The following is a 21,556-nucleotide window of genomic DNA, read 5'->3' on the forward strand; positions in this document are numbered from 1 at the left end:
AGTAGTAGTAGTAGTAGTACTCCTTTAGAAAGAAGTCTCATAAATTGTACAAGGGTTTTCTTTTAAAGTAATCACAATGCAAATGGCTACAGGATGGTAGCCATTTTCAATATTCAATAACAAGGAATTCCCCATTGGAAAGTCTTTTTATCTAGCATATATGTCCATGTATTCGCCTCTATCTAGCAATGGATTGAAATTCAGAAAGAAATATGGTCTATATAAATGTGCCCTTTTTTTCCAGTATGGTAAGCTATGTGACCTATTTATATATTTTGATGAAGTGAAATGGAAGTACATTGTAGCATGACTATGTACTTCAGTGCTTACAAAGCAAAAGACATATTTATTTTTATCTTTGTTCTTTTTATTCAAGTTCTTAAGGTGTCCAGTGACTATAACAGCTGTCATAAATATACCGACAAAAAGATCTAGTAGTGAGTGGTAGACTTCTTCTGGCAGCACTTAAAGTGGCATTTAAGTAAGCTATGTTCTATTTCCTAGTAGACCACAGGACTTGAGTAATTTAGGTATCTTATTATTAGGTTGGTGCAAAAGTAATTTTGGTTTTGCCACTAAAAATAATGGCAAAAGCAGAAATTATTTTTACACCAACTAATAATTAAAACTATTTTATTTGCTCTTATACATAAACATTTTTACTTTTACTACTATAAATAGTTAGCCAATCACAAATGCTTTTTTAAAAACCATGTAGAAACAAGCAGATTTAAAAAATCTAACAGAGATGAAGAAAACATGGTATCATAAATTGAGCCAGAAATGCCTTCAATTTTAAAGTGAAAGCGATGTTTGTTTAGGATATTATAAAGCATAGTCTCTGAATTGAATCTTAATCTCAAAAGAATAATAATTGGGCCAGGCATGGTGGCTCACACCTGTAATCCCAGAGCTTTGAGAGGCCTCAGTGAGCAGATCACTTGCAGCCAGGAGTTTGAGACCAGCCTGGCCAACATGGTGAAACCCTGTTCTCTTCTAAAAATATGAAAAAGCCAGGCATAGTGGTGTACACCTCTGGTCCCAGCTACTCTAGTAGCTGAGGCATGAGAATTGTTTGCACCTAGGAGGCAGAAGTTGCAGTGAGCTGAGATCATGCCACCGTACTCTAGCTTGGGAGACAGAGCAAGATTGTGTCCAAAAAAAAAAAACCAGCAAGAAGAAGAATTGCACTCATTTAGAAAAATGTCTTATTAAAAATTATAGTCATATGGCAAGAGCAGCTTAAGTTAAACTGGCCATACCTAAAATTCTAGCTAATATGCAGGATAATAATATTTGGGATAAAGAGAAATGACCTTGGAGACAAAACTCTTGGATCGCGTTTCCCCTCATCTTTTACCAGTGATGTAAGTTTCGGCAAGTTCCCTCTCCCATGTCCATCTATAAGATGGACAGCTTGGAGGGTAGGGACTTAGGACTTGATGGCTTCTAGAGGTCCTTTTATCTTAGAAAGCCTTTTGTAAAACAAAAGATTTGTTATGAGACAAAAAGATCTTGCAAAAAATTCATTTACTCTAAAATGTCAGATGAGGTTTTTAATGAGGGGACAAGAGAATAACTGGCCCATGGATCCTCAGCAAATTTGTCATTATGTAAAAAGCTGAATAGAAGACGCAGACTAGGATTATGGAACAGTGACTGTTTTGCTCCTGTCAGTGTTGTTTCGTACATAGGGAAAATCTGGAACCAATTTCTAGTTAATTCATACTCTTACTATGCTGGGAAAAAAAAAAAAAAAAATATGCACAAGGAAATCAAAAGTGCAGAGAGGCATGTCTTTCCAAGAAGAAAACTGGTAGTGACCAAGAGTGGAAACCAGTCTTCTCAGCCCCTAGGTCTTTACTCTAGAGGCTGCCCTGTATTTTTCACTGATAAATTATAATACTTGTTATTGAGTAAGGCTTATGTTGGCAAAGACAGAAAGAGTTGATGGGTGGTTGATATGTTATGGTGTTGCTATATATAATGGTTTACAAAATCAGTTTTTAAGAATCATATCAATATGAGCCATCAAATACACTATTTTTTTCTTTATCATTTAAAAAGAAACACTAGGCTGCTGCTAGTCAGTATCATTTTTCAACATTTATCTGATTAATAATGACCTTTCTGGTACCCCGTTGTAAACTATACCACAAGTTGTATATTTCTATTCAATGAGAATCTGGCTAGGGATTCAGAGATTTATTACAATAGAATAGATTATATGGAAATATAAGTAGGCTAGTGGTCTTGAGATTTCATGGGGAAAAAAACTTACCTCACATAAATAATGTGCATGAATAGAAAACTATTCACAGAGGTATTCTATAGTAGACTAAATAAAATTTATAAATTATTTTCTCAAGGTAAAAAAAAAAAAAAAAAAAAGTCCTCCTTGTGAGATGGCCTATATCACAGCATGCTAGCAAACATCAACCTCCACTGCCAAGTAGGATTTAGCAGGGACAAGTCTTGTACAAGTAGTGTGTCGACAGTCAACCCATATGGATAGATGAAGTGCCAAATTAGTTTGGAAAGCAGAGTAATGTCCAAAGATTAAGTAAAAGATAATTTGTATTCTAGCCTTTGTGGCATCAAACTCTGAATTCATTTACTATTGCAATAATCAGATCATCAGCACTAGGAAAGTTCAACTCAGTTCAAAGCATTGACTTGCATTTTTATGAAGACTAACTTTGGAGATTTATGTGTATATCCAAGCAAAGCTTTACCTGCACAAGTTTGATTGGATTCATCTTCATTGCTCCCACAGTCATTAGCTCCATCACAAAGCCATCTCTTGGGGATGCAGCGATTATTCAGGCATTTAAACTGATCATCAGGACAGCTATGATTGACTAGGAGGGAGAGGGAAGTAAGTTTAATTATTTAAAATTGAATAAAGTTGTGAATGTTTTGAATGAGCTACAGAAAAGTTACAGTAATAATATTACAGTACAGTAAATGCCATAGATTCTGTCTTTCATTGCCTTATATTTAATAGCAAATACTAATATTCACTTTGTTAAAATGTAATGCTTTTACAGAAAACTTCAAGTAATTAAATCGTAAATAAAAGGAAATGTATTTTTTTATGTCTCCATTAAAACCAACTGTATGGCTGGATGTGATGGCTCATGCCTATAATCCCAGCATTTTGGGAGGTCAAGGTGGGTGGATCACCTGAGGTCAGGAGTTCGAGACCAGTCTGGCCAACATGTTGAAACCCCATCTCTACTAAAAATACAAAAAAATTAGCCAGGCATAGTGGCGCTTGCCTGTAATCCCAACTACTCAATCCCAACTACTCAGGAGCCTGAGGCAGGAGAATCACTTGAACCTGGGAGGCAGAGGTTGCAGTGAGCAGAGATTGTGCCATCATACTCCAGTCTGGACAACAAGAGTGAAACTCTATCTTAAAAAAATAAAAATAAAACCAACTGTATCACTAAGTTTATTTTCTCATTCCTTATACCAACTGGAGATGCCACTTAAAAATTTTTATCAAGAACATTTAAAATTAACCTCAAATCTTAATGTTAAACATAACAAGTATGTATTGAAAATAATTTAGTCATATATATTAAAAATATTTTTTAAACCACATAACCATTCAAATATTTCTTAATATACTAAATAAGCCTACATTTATTGCTCTCTGTCCAGTGTTTCTTGGGAATGGAAGGAAAAACACAGAAAAGAAAAATGCATCACTTGTGACCTAGAGTTGATGTTAACTATGAGATTCTGTATTATTTTAAAAACAAAACCAAAAAAAAAATCATCATGACTTTTCTCCCCTACTACAAACAAATAAACATGCAACCACAGAAAAAAATTAGGAGGTGACCAGTCCTCATCTGGGAAGCAGTGCACAGCTAGGGATTAAATGTCCAATATCTAAGCACAACAGGAGGCCCATCTTAATGTTAACCTTCTATGATTGTTTTTCCTCCATTCCAGAGGCTAACCTCCTAACTGAATTGGCATGCTCTTCAATATGTGTTTCACAATTTCAACACTGTTTTTAGGGTTATTTTCTTTATGCCCAGTAGTTACACTTCTGTATGATAAAAACAAATGTTTATATTCGTTTTACTGAGAATTTGAAAAATTGTCATTTTATCATGGTATCATGTTTGTTGCACAGCGAATGTGTGCATTTCCAGTTAGTTTCTATAAAACATTTTTTTTTTAAGTAGCTTTGTTGATAAGTGGTTTTATCACTTTTTAAAAAGTTTTTATTGATGTATAGTAAAAAAAAAAAAAAAAGAAAAAAAAAACAGGGATAAAAGCTTTATATTCTCTGGTATTAGAGCATGATTTATATTTTCTACTCACTTCAGGGACTTTAGCAAGAATAACTGCTGAGAAAAATAAAAGTCATCTGATGTAGTAGAGAGCCAACAATTTAAAGTACCAAGATTCATATGCACTTCAGTGAGGCTTAATCAAAGACTTTTGCAATTTTCACCAATAAAGTAATAAACGAGAATTCAGACACCTTTTGGTTTGGAGTTGAAACACTGAAGGAATAGAAAGAATAACAAAATTCAAGGCTGCAGATTATGGGTGTTTAATATTTGAAATAATCCTCTGAAATTACCTATGTAGTATTAGAATATTAACCATGAGATCTCAGAAATAAAATGTTGCTCAGCATCACTGCAATGCTTAGGGAAAATGACATAGTGCTGTAAGGTGGTCAGAGGTGTGTAACTGCTTATTGCCTCACTTATCTAATTACCCACTCATCCATGTGCCAGGCCCTGTGCTAGACCCAGAGACTACATAACACTATAACATAAGGTGTCTTCTCAAGAAAATATTAATCTATGAGATGCCCCGAATAAGTAAGCAAATAATTGTAATTTGGTTTGGCAACTACTATAATAAAGAATTATACAGGAGATGAATGTTTAACTCCAAACGACTGTATTGAGAATATTTTTTGATAGTCAAAAAAGATTTTCCTAAGAAGGTAATGGTAAGCTATGTTGAATTCCTTAGACAGAAAACAGTCAGTGCAGTGTTGCAGAGGAGAAAAACAGGACATGTTTTGGAGATTTATAGTTCAAGTGGATAAAAATAAAAAGGCAAGTGGATGCACGATAGACTAAAGACTAAAAATGTAAATACAAGACAGAGCAGGCAGTATTGTATATGTGAGTCAATGGATTATAAAATTTGTTTTTTGGTTATGCAGTTATTGAAATTATAAGAATAGATATTATTCTATAAATATTGCTCTGAAAATAGTGTGGAAAGTGGGCTAAAGTTAAGGGAGGATTAGTGGTAGGCATAATAGAAAGCCATTTTCTGAGTTAATCTAAGGTGAAAGCCTATTAGCCAATAGAAATTGAGAGGAGGTAAACATAAAAAAATTAATTATTTAGGGAGTAGAAGAAATAGGATTTATTTATACAATTGAGTGTGGACTATAGGTAAAAGAAAGTTCTCCAGAAAAAAAAAAAAAAAAAAAAAAAAAAAAACATGGCTTGTGTGATAGAATGAAGAGTGATGACAATAAGATCAAATGACTGACTAGAAATTTTAACACTCTAACAGTACAAATGCAATACTCCCTCTACCCATAGAGGAGGTCAGTTTTCTTGTTAATTTACTAGAAAATATAAGTCACACTGATGAAAACGTGGACCGAAGGAACCAATACATGAATATCGTGATGTAGTATTTGCACCCGCTCAGGCGTTTCAAGTTGACTAAAGAGGAAACTGATATATAGGGAGCATTCATCACTGCCACAAATAGGCTGGCGCAAATGTAATGCGTTATCATAATAGACTCTTCACACTCAGTCACAAATCAAACTCCTTGTTCTACTCTTCCCTCCCTTTTTACTACTGCACTTGATTGATTAGTCTTAAAAGTAATAATAAGTAAATAACAGTTCTGATTGTGAGTCAAGAAATGAGGCAATTAATCACTAAATAATACTCATTTATATAAATTAGTAGGGCAAAAATACCCTTTACCCTCAGATGAAATGTTCCTCTCACTCCAAAACTCTTGACAAATTGTATCAATTTAGTATTTGATATTTTTGGGGGGATTCAAACTTTGCAAGACAGATATTAATGGGGCTGAAAATAAGAAGTACATAATGTGGAAGTCAGGGCCTGATTTTAGAAAACACAGTCTTTATGCATTTATTATAATTTATATATTATGTATTAGTATACAATTTGAAAATATTTTTTAAAGTTCATATTCTTGAGATTTTTGTCCTAAAGCATCAATGTTTGAATAACACGTATGCCCAGACTAATTTTGCTCATTCTTAAAAATGATCTTTAAAACTTTATTTGTATATACTTAATTTTAAAAAAAAAGGAGGGGAAATGAAGGACTGTCAACTGATCTCATTAGTTCAGACCTAAACCTTTTCTTTCATTCACTTATTGAAACAAAAAAAGTTTTAAAAACAATGTACTTAGGTGAAGTAAAAAGATCAAGGTTCACTTTGTTCAACACATGTCTTCTTTTCATATAAAATATTTTATATCTCTCAAAATCACTTAGCTAGTGACTCTAATCAAACATATTCTCAAAATATTATTTAATGTATTTCCCCAAATGTTTTCCTAACACGTATGTGAGAAATTTTCTTATGCCTACTAGCAACATGGAACTATTCCTATCCCAGCAGATGATAAATAATTAAACATAAGCCAAAGAGGGGAAAATCAAACCTTGATTTCTAAGTGCCCATATGTGTTTTCTACTGTGTCCTGAGCCAGTGAAGCTATATAGTAACACGTTCCAAACCCATGTCTGTTTCCTTGGATCTTCTTCAAGACTCTGTTGCCAAAGAGCAGTGGAGTGGATCGTGACCTTCTGTACCAGTAATTCTGTCTTGAGGGAGTTTAAATTGATTTTCCACATCTTTAAATTCCAAAATCCAAAGAATTTCCCTATAGCAACCTCTGACAGTGGTGTGGTGGTGCTCATATCATGAAACATAAAAGGAGAAAATTCTTAGAGCAACTAAAATGATAATACGAAGGATGGAAAAGGATGAGAAAAACTGCTTTGAAACTATGCAAAGTAGGCAATCTATGGTCTACTCTTTCTGCAAAAGGATGAATGAAAAATTAAACTAAGTTCAATTTGCATCTAAGATATTTTCAGATTTTCACAAACTGCCTTGATAATTCACATACTCAAAGACTTGGAAAAATACAGATTTTAGGTGACTTGAAGGAGAACATACAACAGTTTACTGAGTCCTCATCGCTTCCGTCTAGGCAATCATCGTCGCCATCACATTTCCACCGAGCTTGGATACAGTGTCTGTTTTTGCAGCGAAATTCTCCAGCTTTACATATGCGAGGTAGTGCTTCTCCAGGGTTAACTAGAGTTAAAAAAAAAAAAAAAAAAAACCCAAGATAAATGAACAATACTAGCTATAGTCAGTCCATGAAAATTTAAATCTTGTTGAGTTTGTTTGTTTTAGATTCCACGTATCAGTGGGATGAGGTATTTGTGCTTCTCTGTCTGGCTTATTTTACTGAGCACAATGTCATCCAGGTTCATCCAAGTTGTTGCAATTGACAGAATTTGCTTTTTCTAAAGGCTGAGTAATTACACACACATATATATATATATGATGGTAGGTAAGGGGGTGTGTGTGTGTGGGCGTTTCACAATTTCTCAGTTGAAAACACAGAGAATAAAGTGGTAATGGAGAGGAAAAGAGGAGATGTAGGTCAAAGAGTGCAAAGTGGCAGATTGGTAGGATGAATAAGTCTACAAAACCAAGGTACAATACAAAGACTATAGTTATAACATTGTGTTAAAATATGCACTGGAAATTTGCTGAGAGTAGACTGTAGGTGTTCTTACCACATACACACACTAAAGAGTGACTATGAGAGATAACAGGCATATTAATTAAGCTACAGCAAGCATTTCACTATGCATATTAAAACATTATGTTGTACACCTTAAATACATACAATAAAATAATATCCTAAAATTTTACATACTTTAAATTCAAAAATATGTGATACTTATAAAGTTTACTATAATTGAACACACACACAAATAAATTTTGCTATAATAACAAAATATTGTCTCATTTAACTTAAGGAAAAATATAAAATATTATGGTGACAGCCATCTTTGAGAAAAAGAAAATTTTAATTTTTTCTGACAAGTATTCTACTAGATGAATATTGATCAGGTGAATTGGGATATTTATGCCATATAAAACTAAAACATTATGGAGAAGTGAAGGGGAAAAATCACTCAGGGCACATATCATGCTGGAAGAATGTCATTCTCTGCAAGCCTGGATGCTGGAACTACTTGTTGTAACCTGAAACCAGTTTTATTGAATAGCTACTGGAACAACCTGCTGCAACTCTAAAACTAGTTTTGCACACTTCTGTCACTCACTGGAGTTTGTGAGCCACCCCAAAACTTTAATAGTGCCAATAAGCTTTCTTGCAAAACAATATGCAACATTTCTGCTTTCTAGAAAACTTCCAACCTTCTCTTTGTTTTTCGGCCATATAGAAGATCATCTAGTCTGTGGGTGTGCCCCAAACTGCAATTATTACTTCCCAAATAAAACAGTTTAAGTAGAGAGATGTATCTTTGTAAGATGTATTTTATTTGACTTTTAACAACTAAGAACTTGGAAGATTTATTTTAAACAACAACAACGCTGACCAAAGTAACAACATTAACAACAATAATACAATACCACTTTATATTTATGCTGAGTGTGCAGTTTCTCTTTTCAAAGAGCTTTTATTCATAGTCTTAACTGATCATTATGATAACCTATAAGGCATATATGGCAAAGAATTTTACTACCTCCACTTTATAAATAAGTACCCTGAGAATTAAAATAAAAAGACAATGCAATAGCACACAGCTTTGATGGCTATAATCACCTTGATGGTCTGCAAGTAGGAGAAAAACTCAGGCCTACTTAAGTGTTCTAGAAGTATTATGTTAACCAAAACTATCTCTTTATGTTTGGGAATCTATGAAGTGTTTTTCTCCATATGTTCCATGTTCTCTAAACAAATGTTAAGAATTTGGTTAAGTGAGATTTATTCACAAACTGAGTCTTGCTATTCTTCTGTATGTAAGTGAATTAAATAGTCTAGAAAGAGAAGATAATATGTGGCAATCAATGGTTAAAATAAATGATTTGTGTTTCATGGACTGTGAAAGGATACAGGGAGGTGTGTTAAGGAGAATCAATGTAAACATTAATGTTACGTGGTCTGCTGTGGCATGAGGGATAAAATTCTTTGTGTCTAATCCAGGAATCGTGTGTCTTCTATCAGAATCCATGAATCTCAGGCTAACATGCTAGCTTGCAATCAAGGTAAAATCTCAGATTCTTCATTGTTCTTGACATAATATACATTTTTTTTTTTAATTCTTAGCTCTGATTTCCAAATTCTCCCAAGGCATAAAGCATCATTAATTATAATAATTCTAGCCCCGCCCAAGCCTTCCAGACGTAATCAGTAGTTATATCACAAAGAAACCACATTATCAATGCAGACTATCGGGTTTGTTTAGGTTCATGATAACAGTCTAGCTAGCAACATCGATTATAAAGAAAATATTTAATGTGCTATGTGGTAATCTAGGTAACATAGCAGCTTAGAAGTTCAAAATGCATGGTCTTTTCCCTGGCATTAAACAAGGTGGCACTAGATGGCAATGTCATTTATCATTGAACCCCAGCCGACAGCAAGGAAATCTACCAACTTACATAAGATTGGTATTCTTTGTCTACCTTGCAAAAGTCTCTACAAAGCATTTGTTTTATAATTAATTTTAATAAATTATGATGTCTTCACTTGAGGAGCTTCTTGAATGTAGAAAGAATAATTACACATACAGAAAGGAACAATATCTAGAACAGAACAGGGTGTAGAGTTTATGCTCAAAATTGTTTGTTGGCTGATTACTGGAATTAACAGACATTGGCATTGTTGTAGTGAGAGATTCTACTTGTGGGGGCTGTATAAATCCTTCAGGAAAACCACAGCCCTTCAACTGGGTAAGCAGTTAATTCTCTTCTTTTATCACCCAAGGACATGGATAAAGTTGCAAAAGACAAAAAGATAAAACACAAAGACAAAGGGATATGTAGACAGAAAGAAGAGAGACAAAGTTCTATCTACACTCAAAAGGGTGAATATATAAAAATCCATATACATTATTTTGTTCCAATGCATAATGTGACTGAATCTATATAGCACTTGGGTGTTTGAGCACAGCCAAAAATTGCTTTTAGTATATTAACAAGTGCTGGAATTGAACACTTTACTTCAGACTTGTGCTTTCAACTATGCATTTGAAAACTGATACAAAACCTGTAATTCTACTGCCAGAACCATTTCTAGCAAAAATTCTACAGTATGATCTCACCAAAAAGAAATTGACAAAGTGATAAATAATCCTATAATTTAACCGGGATCAAAAGTAAAACAACATGAATCAAGGTATACTTGTCATGGAACTATTAGTTTTTACACATCTTGTGGTACCTGCTGTGAGAATAATGAAATCAGAAGGCTTATGCATGAGTCTCCAAGGCACTAAAAAAGAAAATATGCATTCCAGAATTATTTGTCTTTGGCAAAAACTGGCTGGAGTTAACGTCCAGGTCATAATGATGGGAAGTAGGAAATGCTGTTAAAAAACTTATATTTATTTACTTATTTATTTTAGTTTGGATTATCTGAGATTGGGAACTCAGCTCAGCTTCTGGACTCAAGGCATATTCCTGACCTTAGTTTAATAACCTGTGGTGTGCATGAACAAGAGCTGATGCTTCTGACTTTGCTTTTTCTCTTTTCAAACACAGTGTGGTGATCTATTCTAAATTAATTTTTCCCTCAATTGATGCATTGCTGTCAACTGCATCAGAATTATAACTCAGTCATAATAATATTTGTCCTGGGACAAAAATAAAATAAAATGTCTTTCTGTTGTTTCTACTTATCTAATATTGCAAAATATTTTTGCTTATTTCTTCATTTTGGGAGTCCAGAATCTCTTATTGCCTCTTTTTTTGAGCAGGGAGAGAGAAAAGAAGCAAAAAGAAAACTTGAATTTGTGGTTTGCTGTATCTCTTTGTATAAGCTCGCCTATAACCGAAGACTGTGTGAAAAATGCTGTTATAGGTTTAGATTTTTCTCCTTTAGATCATAGCAGCATGACCTTTCATTAGATAGAGTGGTCTTCTGAGCAGCCAACCTAAGTGGTACATAATCTTCTGTGGTTCCCATGCACAGAGGGCCATAAATATTCATCTGGATGGGCTTCTAAACTTTTTACTGCCTTAAACTTTTTACTACACATTAGACTGCATATATCCTAGAACATAAGACTTGTCACAGCCAAGCAGATAAATGGTTCACCATAGTGAAGCTCTGTTTCTTGACAGAGGAATATATCTGGAGCTCCAGACGGGGATAAAGGTCACAGAGTACCATTGACACATAATTGTGCAATGCTGTCCCTTGGATAACCAATGTTTCTGCAATGTTCAAGTTGCTCTCCTGGGAGAAAGGTACAATGAAAAATTCTGTCTTATTTTTAGGCCACTAAAGAAGAATTAAAAGAATTACTGTTTCTTTACTTTAGACAAAATAATCTTGCTGGAGATTTTTGATGTTGTTGTTGCCAATAGTGACTCACCGTCTTTGGAATCTAACTTACTTTTTGTGATTGTTCATGTCCTTGTTTATTAATATTCTGTGTTGTGATTTTTTTCTCACAAACATGTCAAGAGAAATACAAAATTTGCTTGGTAATTGATCAACTAGCTTTACACACCTTCTCAGGGGTAGTAAGTTTCAAGTTACTATGCTACACCCAACATCATTTCTAGTTGTGACAGGATTTGACCGTGACAGACAAGATTCAAAAAGACAAAGAGTCCATCCTACTCTCCTTCCTGATTCCTTCCAAGCATGGCATTAGAATTCATCCTTAATCAATCATGTAGCATGTCAATATTTTTCTGTTGGGTACATGTTTTTTCTGGCATAGCCTTATGTTACAAGTTCATTGAGAAAGAGTCATTGGCGTTTAATCCAGCTTGAACATTTGCCAGTGGGTTTTTGTTCATTTGACGTCAGTTTAACAAGGATGACTGAAACCAGGAAGATCATGTCACAATGGCTGCAACTTTGTTTTGCTTGTTTGATTCAGATTACACAGTTAATCCAGATAATTCTAGTTCACATGACTATAATCTAGCCTGAACTAAATCAGACATCCAGAAGAATCAACACTAATGAGAGGTTAGTGGCATACTGATATTTACTATGAGCTACTGTACTCAGCAACCATGAATTCCATTTGCAGTTGTCTGCAGTTTAATTTTTTCATATGCAAACTAAGGCTAACATATCTTTGAAAAACCTTTACAATTAAATAAAAAAGAACTGAAATAATTTCTATAAACATACTTTATGTTCTTTCTTTGCATGAAATGAGTTATTATATTATTCCCCTTATTATTTCCTAATACATCTGAAGGGAACCTAGACAAGTTGCAGGCTATATGAGAAGATATAGCAGAATTTTTAACAGCCAAATGCAACTACAGAATCTCAAATAAGAACTTATTTTTTGTTGATGTAACATTGTTTAGTACAATGAATATAGACAAAATTCTCTTCTCTCTTTTCCCTTTTATCGCATTGGGGTTACCTCATCTATGAATTATAGATATTAGAAAATGAGACCAACAGCCTCAGAAAAAAATTTCTCTTTCACCAGGCGTAAAATCACATGTGTACTGTGATAACAGATTTTCTAACATCAGCTTTGTAAACAACATTGTATATAGTGTTTTCTTACAAGCCAAAGTTATTTAATTTCTATTTACACAGAGATATGCAGTGATAGCCTGGGTTACTTAGACATACATATTCACCTCTGTCTGTTGTTTTTTTTCCATAGTTAAGCATCAGTCTGAATCATTTCAAGTGCCACTGAAGCATGTGCTCAGCTAGAGTTCCTTTTAAGATATTTGTATCTGTGACTTCCAAGAAACTACTGAACATGTTTTGTTGTTTTTGGTTTGGCAGTTATGGCAAGGAAGCAATTACGTAAGGCAGAATAAGGATGAAAGGTCAGAGATACAAAAAAGGAGGGACTGATAATCACTGCTGAGGAAAAGCAATACTGGAAACTCATTCATGGATCTGGAGAAGGTGACAGGAACATTTACTTACTTACTTACTTATTAATTTTCGAGATGGGTCTTGCTCTGCCACCTAGGCTGGAAAGCAGTGGCGCATACAATCACATCTCACTGCAGCCTCAACTTCCTAGGCTCAAGAGAACCCCTGCCTCATCCTCCTGAGTAGTTGGGTCTACAAGCATGCACCACCATGCCAGGCTAATTTTTTTCTCTTTTTTCAAGAGACAAGGTCTTACTATGTTCCCCAAGCTGGTCTTGAATGCCTGGATTCAAGCATACTTCCCACTCTAAAAATGTTGGAATTACAGGTGTGAGCCACCACACTTAGCCAGACAGGGCCATTTCTAATAGAGTACAGTACCCAAGCAAATATCTCTGTGTGTTCTCTCCCATTATGATATTTAAACACAGGTGAACTTTGTTAAAGTAAACATAAAGGACAAGCTTGATCAAAAGACCAGATGTAACTATGAGGTGAAATAGTCAGTGAAGTACAAAAGTGAGCAATCAAGACAATTTTTCAGTCTCAGGGTCTTAAGTGGATGTGAGGAGAAGCATTTGCCATTGACTTGGTGATATCCAAAATATGGCATAGGAGGGCTTTAGATGTGTCTATTACAAGTACAGGTGGAGGTGCCACAGGCTTCCCTCCTCAAGGACTAGAGACTAGATTAAGGGCCAGTGTATATCCCAATGAGCCTTGATTCCTACATTCCACTTGCACTGTGGGCCAAAGGAGCAAGCTTTAAACTCACAGAGAACTGATTTGTAACTCATCTTTCATTTTCTTTACAGCCACAGAATGTACATGGAAATAGGAAATTGATATAAATCATAACAATTCATTTAAGTCATGATAAAATCTTCGCAGGATTTTACTTCCTAGATTTTTTTTAGTGACAATTCTTTTTGTTTTTACTTCTGCTTGTCCCAGCTCACTTTTATACTGATAGTATTTTTCCTCTCATTTTGTCTTTTCCCTGTAGTCTACAATGCTGTTTTTTTCATTTATTCATCAATCTATCGATATCTTTCCTATATCTATATTAATATAGATGTGTTCACTTAAAAGTAACCCATACATTTTTAATGGAGCATAAGAATGAAACTAAATAGGAAATACAATTTGAAGGCCAATGATCCACTAATTACGATCCACATAATTGAAATTAAAAACCTAAGTAGAAAATTTTAACCTCAAAATACTATGCAAATATTAGTACCTGATGAATGCAAGTCCCCTCCCCCTGTAACTTACTACAATGATACAGACCAAAAATAAAAACTTACCAGATCTCTGAGAGTTTGGCCTCTTGATCATTTTACTGACATTATCATAAGGGAATTTTTCACTTTTTACAAGGCCAATAGAACTAGATTTAAAAATTCATTCATGAGTCCTTCTAAGTTATGCCACTGGAAATTGAACAAGCCTGTCCATCTTTAGGTAGACAGAGAGATCCTATGCTCCTGCAGCACAGACTATAAGGTCTGTACCTACCAAAATAAGAGCACTTTTTGTGCTACCTCCCATCTTTAAGAGGAAGTTTATGGGTGGAGCAAAGGCATGATGAGACCTCATAGAAGTCCCTGAAAGCTACTCCGTGTGTGTGTGTGTGTGTGTGTGTGCATGCATGTACATTTCATCTTTTCAAAATATCAGAGTCATTCAATTGGGCTAGCAGAAAATTTCATTCTATGCCAGGAAAACAATTTTAAAAGACTCCTTGGTAGAAACTAAAAATTAAACTAGCAAATGTACACATAAACCATATCTTTTCTCCCAATAACTAAGATAAGATTCAGCCTAGCAGCCAACTTGGCAGACTTTAAGTTGTTCAAAGTCATGCTTAATCCCTGCCTGCTGGCAAACTGTGGATCTTGATAGGTTTCTTTCTTTTCTGATGATAAACAATAAAATAAGAATTAAAAAATAATACCACAGAATAAAGAAACGGAAACAATCACCTGGTAACTCAGAGAAAGTTTACCTCTGAGAACTATCTTCCACAGAAATCAACTTACAGGCAATTTACAAAGTTCCATTACTAAAGAAAAAAACCTTGCTAGAAAGGTAAAATTCATATTTGTATTCTGAAGTATGTAATTACAGAATACAATAGGTACAAACTTGTAGAACTTTAAAGGGAGATTTTGTTCAGCCAAGAATTAATATTCAGAAGAAGTGCTGTTTACATAAAAAAGGCAAAGGAGGCATATTTGGAACTCAACAATATATACAGTCATCCCTCAAGATCCAGGGGGGATTGACTCCAGGATCCCCTGTAAATACCAAAACCCATGGATACTCACATCCTTTATAAAAAATAGTGCAGTGTTTACATATAACCTACACGCATCCCTTCATATATTTTAAATCATTTTTAGATTACTTATAATACCTAATGCAGGGCAAATACTATGTAAATAGGCTCCAAATTATACTGTTTAGGAAATTATTACAAGAAGGAAAGTGTAAGTGTTCAGTACAGATGGTCCACTGTATTCTACATAGTCTTCTTGAAGAAGTTATTTCAAGATATATTCCATCTATCCTACACACCAGTGAAATGAATAAGTGAACAATGCAGTGCTAAAAGTTTAAGTACTAAGCAATACAAGTAGTGAAACGCTGATCTAGGCCTAAAAATATTGTAAAATTGATTAACAAACTAAATATAAATGTCAAAAATATTTTTATAAAAAAGGACTTATTTTTTGGTAATTCAAAATCATATTCTTGGTCAGATATGCTCACTTTATAATAAGTGAAAGTGAAGAAGATGAGAAAAGTAGTAGAAAAGAAACCAAAGTTCTCATGTCCAGTAGTTGGAACTCAAAATAATAATAATTTAAAACTGAGGGTATTATTCCAAATGCCCAAAGAAGATGTAACAGTGTCCAATTGCTATGTCTAAAAGACATAAACTATATGGTAAAATACATAAAAAGCCATAAATGGTAACAGAAACAGACAATTACCTATAACAATGCATCATAAATAATACCAAATGTCAACTAAAAAGAAAATAAATGGTTTGAAAGACAGTCATTAAAAATTATGTTTACAAAGATATTTGGTTACATGATAAGATGCTTATGCTTATTTTAAGTAAAAATGACAGAAGTTGGGATCTAAATTCCAAATGTTCTACTTGCTAATTATGTGAACTTGCGAAATAATTAGCTTATAAGTCTAAATTGTACGTTATAAAATGAGATGGTGATATGGTTTTGCTGTGTCTCCATCCAAATCTCATTTTGAATTGTTACTCCCACAATTTCCACATGTTATGGGAGGAATCCAGTGGGAAGTGATTGAATAATGGGGGCAGGTCTTTCTCATGCTGTTCTCATGATAGTGAATAAGACTCATGAGATCTGATGATTTTAAAAACAGAATTTCCCTGCACAAGCTCTCTTCTCTTGCCTGCCACCATCCATGTAAAAGATATGACTTGCTCCTCCTTGCCTTCCATCATGATTGTGAGGTCTCCTGAGCTATGTAAGTCCATTAAACCTGTTTCTTTTGTAAATTGCCCAGTCTTGGGTATGTCTTTATCAGCAGTATAAAAATGGACTAATGCAGATAGTAATAGTATCTTCCTTACATAATTTTTGTAAAGACTAACAAAAATCATAAATTGTTTTATAAAATGCCACATCCATACCAGTGTAATCATTCACTCAATCTCACCTACAATTACTATCATTAGTAGTAAAAACAAATCCCAGTGATATATCACTATAAGAAACTCTATTAAGATTCCTTAGAGGTTTATTTCTGAATACTGGCATTATAAGTGGATTCTTTTATTTTTAATATATTTTCTTGTATGTCTTAAATTCTAAATATCCTTTTAAACATACATCGTTTCTACATCAGAAGAGATAAGATGTTATTGATAAACTGAAGTTCTTTTTATTACACTTATCCTTCCTCTCTCACAAGAGACAATCATTATAAATGATATAATAAATACATGAAATGTTTATTCAGCAATTTGTGATGGTTAATTTTATATGCCAACTTGACTGGGATACGGGTTGCCCAGGTGTTTGGTCACACATTATCCTGGGTCTGTCTGTTAGTGTGCTTTGGATGAGATTAACACTTGAATTAGTAAAGTGAGTGAAGTAGACTTCCCTCAGTCGTGTGGATGAACTCACTCTAATCAGTTGGCCAGAGTGGAACAAAACGGCCAAACCTGTCACAGGCAAACTAAACTTCACCTGCTTGATTGTTTGAACTGGGACATCGGTTTCTTCCTGCCTTTGGACATAAACTGAACCATCAGCACTTCCTGGGTCTGAAGCTTGCTGATGTTTGGACTAGATTCACACCATGGACTCTTGTGGATTTCTAGCTTGCCACCTGCAGATCTTAAGACTCATCGGTTTTTATAATTAAACAAGACCATTCCTTACAATAGATCTCTCTATGTATTATATACATCCTATTAGTTCTGTTTTTCTGGAGAACTCTAACACACAACTCAAGATTAAATCATTCTCAAAATGTTACATAGTTCTCAATACACACATAGCATTGCTGGTATTACTGTGCTTAAGGGACACCACATGGGTTAGAAAGAAGAAATTTCAAAAGTCATATCAGAATAATAAGATGCAGTAAATTAAGAAATGTCAGCAAAAGTTAATAAAATTGCCTTTAACACAGATCAATCAATCCAGTTAATTCACTATTTGGATAGTCTGTAAATTCCTTACAAGTCTTTTTACCTCCCTCCTTGCTTTTCACCACCTAATATAGATAACTGAATCAGGAAGCCATTTAAAGTCATTGTAGACCTATGTTGTGTGTCAACACACCATCTATCTAATCAACAACAATGCATTTTTAGTTGCAACTGCTTAAAGTAAAGTTCTCTTACGCTTCTGTGGCATATACTTATTTACTTTTTTTACTAAACCACACATAGGAATGAACTCCACCAAACAGCATCATTGTCAATATTCCTCTGTATATTCAAAATTAATCAGTTAATAGTTTATAGTCTAAAAATAATTATATCTAAGTAATGATCTGAATTTCTCATTCCAAGTCTCACTTTAATTCCTTTGGTTTCTTCTGCTTCTAGTCACCAGAAAGAGCCCAATAAACAATAAGGGTAACATACAAAGAACTTACATGTGCAAGTTGTCCCATTTTCATCCAAAAGTTGATTATCAGCACAAGCACACACCCGGCCTCCTGGGATAGCCAAGCAAAGCGTACTACAGCCCCCATTATTTACTCGGCACATATTGTCACCTGCAAGAGGAGGAAAGCAAATGTGTTAGAGAACTCTGATTCACTTTCTTTCCAGGAGGTGAACATAGATGTAATTACATACACATATATGTGCTATGTATGTTATATATTTAGTAATATAGTCAGGATTTCTGCCGAATCGTAACTAAATTCATTAATGCTTGAAAATATGTGATGCATTGGTAGATAAGGATAAGTTTCTCATTAATTGGAGGAGACAGAGGTCTGAGTGAAGTTAGGTACTAGGTGAGGAAAGAGAAAGAACAGAATGGTGTTTGTCTTGGATAGTTTTCCAGATTAGGCCTATTGTATTCAGGTCTGAGTTCTTTGGTTTTTTGTTTTGTTTTGTTTTGTTTTGTTTGAGACGAAGTCTCGCTCTGTGGCCCGGGCGGGAGTGCAGTGGCCGGAGCTCAGCTCACTGCAAGCTCCGCCTCCCGGGTTCACGCCATTCTCCTGCCTCAGCCTCCCGAGTAGCTGGGCCTACAGGCGCCCGCCACCTCACCCGGCTAGTTTTTTTTTTTTTTTTTTTTTTTTTTTTTTTTTTTGTATTTTTTAGTAGAGACGGGGTTTCACCATGCTAGCCAGGATGGTCTCCATCTCCTGACCTCGTGATCCGCCCGCCTCGGCCTCCCAAAGTGCTGGGATTACAGGCGTGAGCCACCGCGCCGGCCAGGTCTGAGTTCTTTGGAAAGTCGACCACTGGCTCTCAGAATGTGGCTTTGGAGCCCCAGGAAACGGAAAGTAATTGAGTGTGGGAGCAAGGTGGGGTGTTCTTTTCTCTCGTGCAGTGTACGCCACAAATTCAGTGTATTGAGGACTCCAGGAATCACAGGACATCTGTGAAGACTCAAAAATGAGCAGCGTTGGTGGTATAAGGTGAATGTACACTTCACAAGGGTGAAAGTGTTCTCCGGGTAGATCTAACGAGCAGAGGCACGAATGAGGTATACGATAGACATCAATTAAGCAGGCATGAGAGGAAATTCACAGAGGTGCTATTCATGAACCTATGTGAGGCACCCTTGCAGACTCTCAGATAGAATTGAGTAATTATGTTTAAATCAACAAGTAATAATTGTTCATAGTCATAGTGATGTTTCAGTAAACATAATTATAGTAATCAGATCAGGGTAACTGGCATATCCATAATCCCAAACATTTCGTATTTCTTTGTGTTGGGAACATTCAATATCCACCTTTCAGATACTTGAAACTATATATCACCATTAACTATAATCATCCCACAGTGGTATAGAACCTTGGAACTTATTCCTCCTATCTAGCTGTAGTGTTGTATCCTTGAACAATTGTAAAGGTGTTGGTACAAATAAATACAATTTAGATTGCCAATTCGTCTTACAGGTTGGAAAGGAAAGGAATAAAGTGTATTTACACTTGTGCATCACTTAATGATGGGTATACATATTAAGAAATGTGTAATCACATCATTGTGCCAACATCATAGAGCATCCTTACACAAACCTCGATGTAGAGCCTGCTGCGCACCTAGACTACATGGTGCTAAAAAATGTTAGCTGGACGGTCAGGTGCGGTGGCTCGCGCCTGTAATCCCAGCACTTTGGGAGGCCGAGGCGGGTGGATCACGAGGTCAGGAGATCGAGACCATCCTGGCTAACACGGTGAAACCCCATCTCTACTAAAAATACAAAAAAGTAGCTGGGTGTGGTGGCGGGCATCTGTAGTCCCAATTACTCCGGAGGCCGAGGCAGGAGAATGGCGTGAACCTAGGAGGCGGAGCTTGCAGTGAGCCGAGATGGCACCACTGCACTCCAGCCTGGGCAACAGAGCCAGATTCCGTCTCAAAAAAAAAAAAAAAAAAAAAAAAGTGTTAGCTAGAAAAATATTTTATGTAAAAATGTCCTCTTTAAAACATGTTTAAGTGACTACTTTTCAAACACAGTGTTAAAAAATTGTATACCTATATATCAAATATTGCTTCTGGGCTACAAACCTGTACACAGCATGTTATAGTACTGAATACTGTAAACAATTATAACACAATGATAATAGCGTTTCTGTATCTGAACATACACAAGGTACAGTAAAAATACATTATTATTACCTTATAAGACCATCACAATACATGCAGTCCATCACTGACTGAACCACCTCTATGCCACATATGACTATACTTACCTATAAATGTGTCAAACTGTAAAGATAACGCAACACTAGCAATACAATAGGTAATATAATCTCAGGGTCATATTACTCTATGTTGCAGTTTGTTCAAAGTGTCAATAAATAACATTTGGATTATATCAGAAGATTTTACTGAAATATTAAAAATAGCAAGCTTTTAATTACCTAGAGTCATTCAATAAAAGAATAAAATGATTAAAGTGCAAATATCAGCAGTGTGATTAAAGTGACAGACTAGGTTGTGATACTGTGAGCCTCAGAGGTTGGATGTGCTATGTGGAGGATAATAAGACATGAGAAAAAAAAACTCTAAAATGCTCCTTCGTGCAATATTCAACACATTACCACAGGTTATCATTGAGTGCCCACTGATCAGAAGAAACGACCTAAAGTATATTCTCATTTCATTATCTTGAAAAATAAATTTAATTCACTGTGTTTATAACAAATTAAAAAATACATATGAAAGCCAAGAAAGCTAATAATTCATGCTACAGTATCAATTGCTGAACTCAGAGGGTAATTAAGCCTAATACAGAGTTTTTTAAATAGGAAATACATAAATGCTTTAAGCAGCTTCCAGATCAGGTCATGTTTATTCCACGATCATGGAATAAAAATGCAATGCTTCATAGGATGAATAGTTATTCTATGTTGTACACATTCTGTACAGGATGAAAGAGTATATTTAATATTTTAGGAGCATTCAGATTCTGGAAAATTAGAATTAATTCAACATATCTTGAGAAATACATAAAGAATTTAAGCAGTAAGAAATAAGGAATTACTGACAACATATTAAAATGTTGAAATTATATGCTAAATATATTCTTTAATTCAGTGGTGTACCTCACACCATTCTAAATGAATATGAAATTTAAGTACTTAAAAATAAATTA

General features: G+C 34.8%; 1 protein-coding gene across 1 annotated transcript in view; it reads right to left on the reverse strand.

Moving 5' to 3' along the window:
* Positions 1-21,556, reverse strand: part of LRP1B (LDL receptor related protein 1B) — a 1,636,277-nt gene that overhangs the window by 761,632 nt on the left and 853,089 nt on the right. Inside the window, exons 15-17 of the mRNA XM_026453105.1 lie at positions 18,372-18,494; positions 7,238-7,378; positions 2,736-2,861 (exon numbers count right to left, since the gene is read on the reverse strand). Of these exons, the coding sequence (XP_026308890.1) occupies positions 2,736-2,861; positions 7,238-7,378; positions 18,372-18,494 (390 nt within the window). The remainder of the gene's footprint in view (positions 1-2,735; positions 2,862-7,237; positions 7,379-18,371; positions 18,495-21,556) is intronic.

This window comes from Piliocolobus tephrosceles, chromosome 11 (genome assembly GCF_002776525.5).
Source record: "Piliocolobus tephrosceles isolate RC106 chromosome 11, ASM277652v3, whole genome shotgun sequence".
Classification (NCBI taxonomy): Eukaryota; Metazoa; Chordata; class Mammalia; order Primates; family Cercopithecidae; genus Piliocolobus; species Piliocolobus tephrosceles.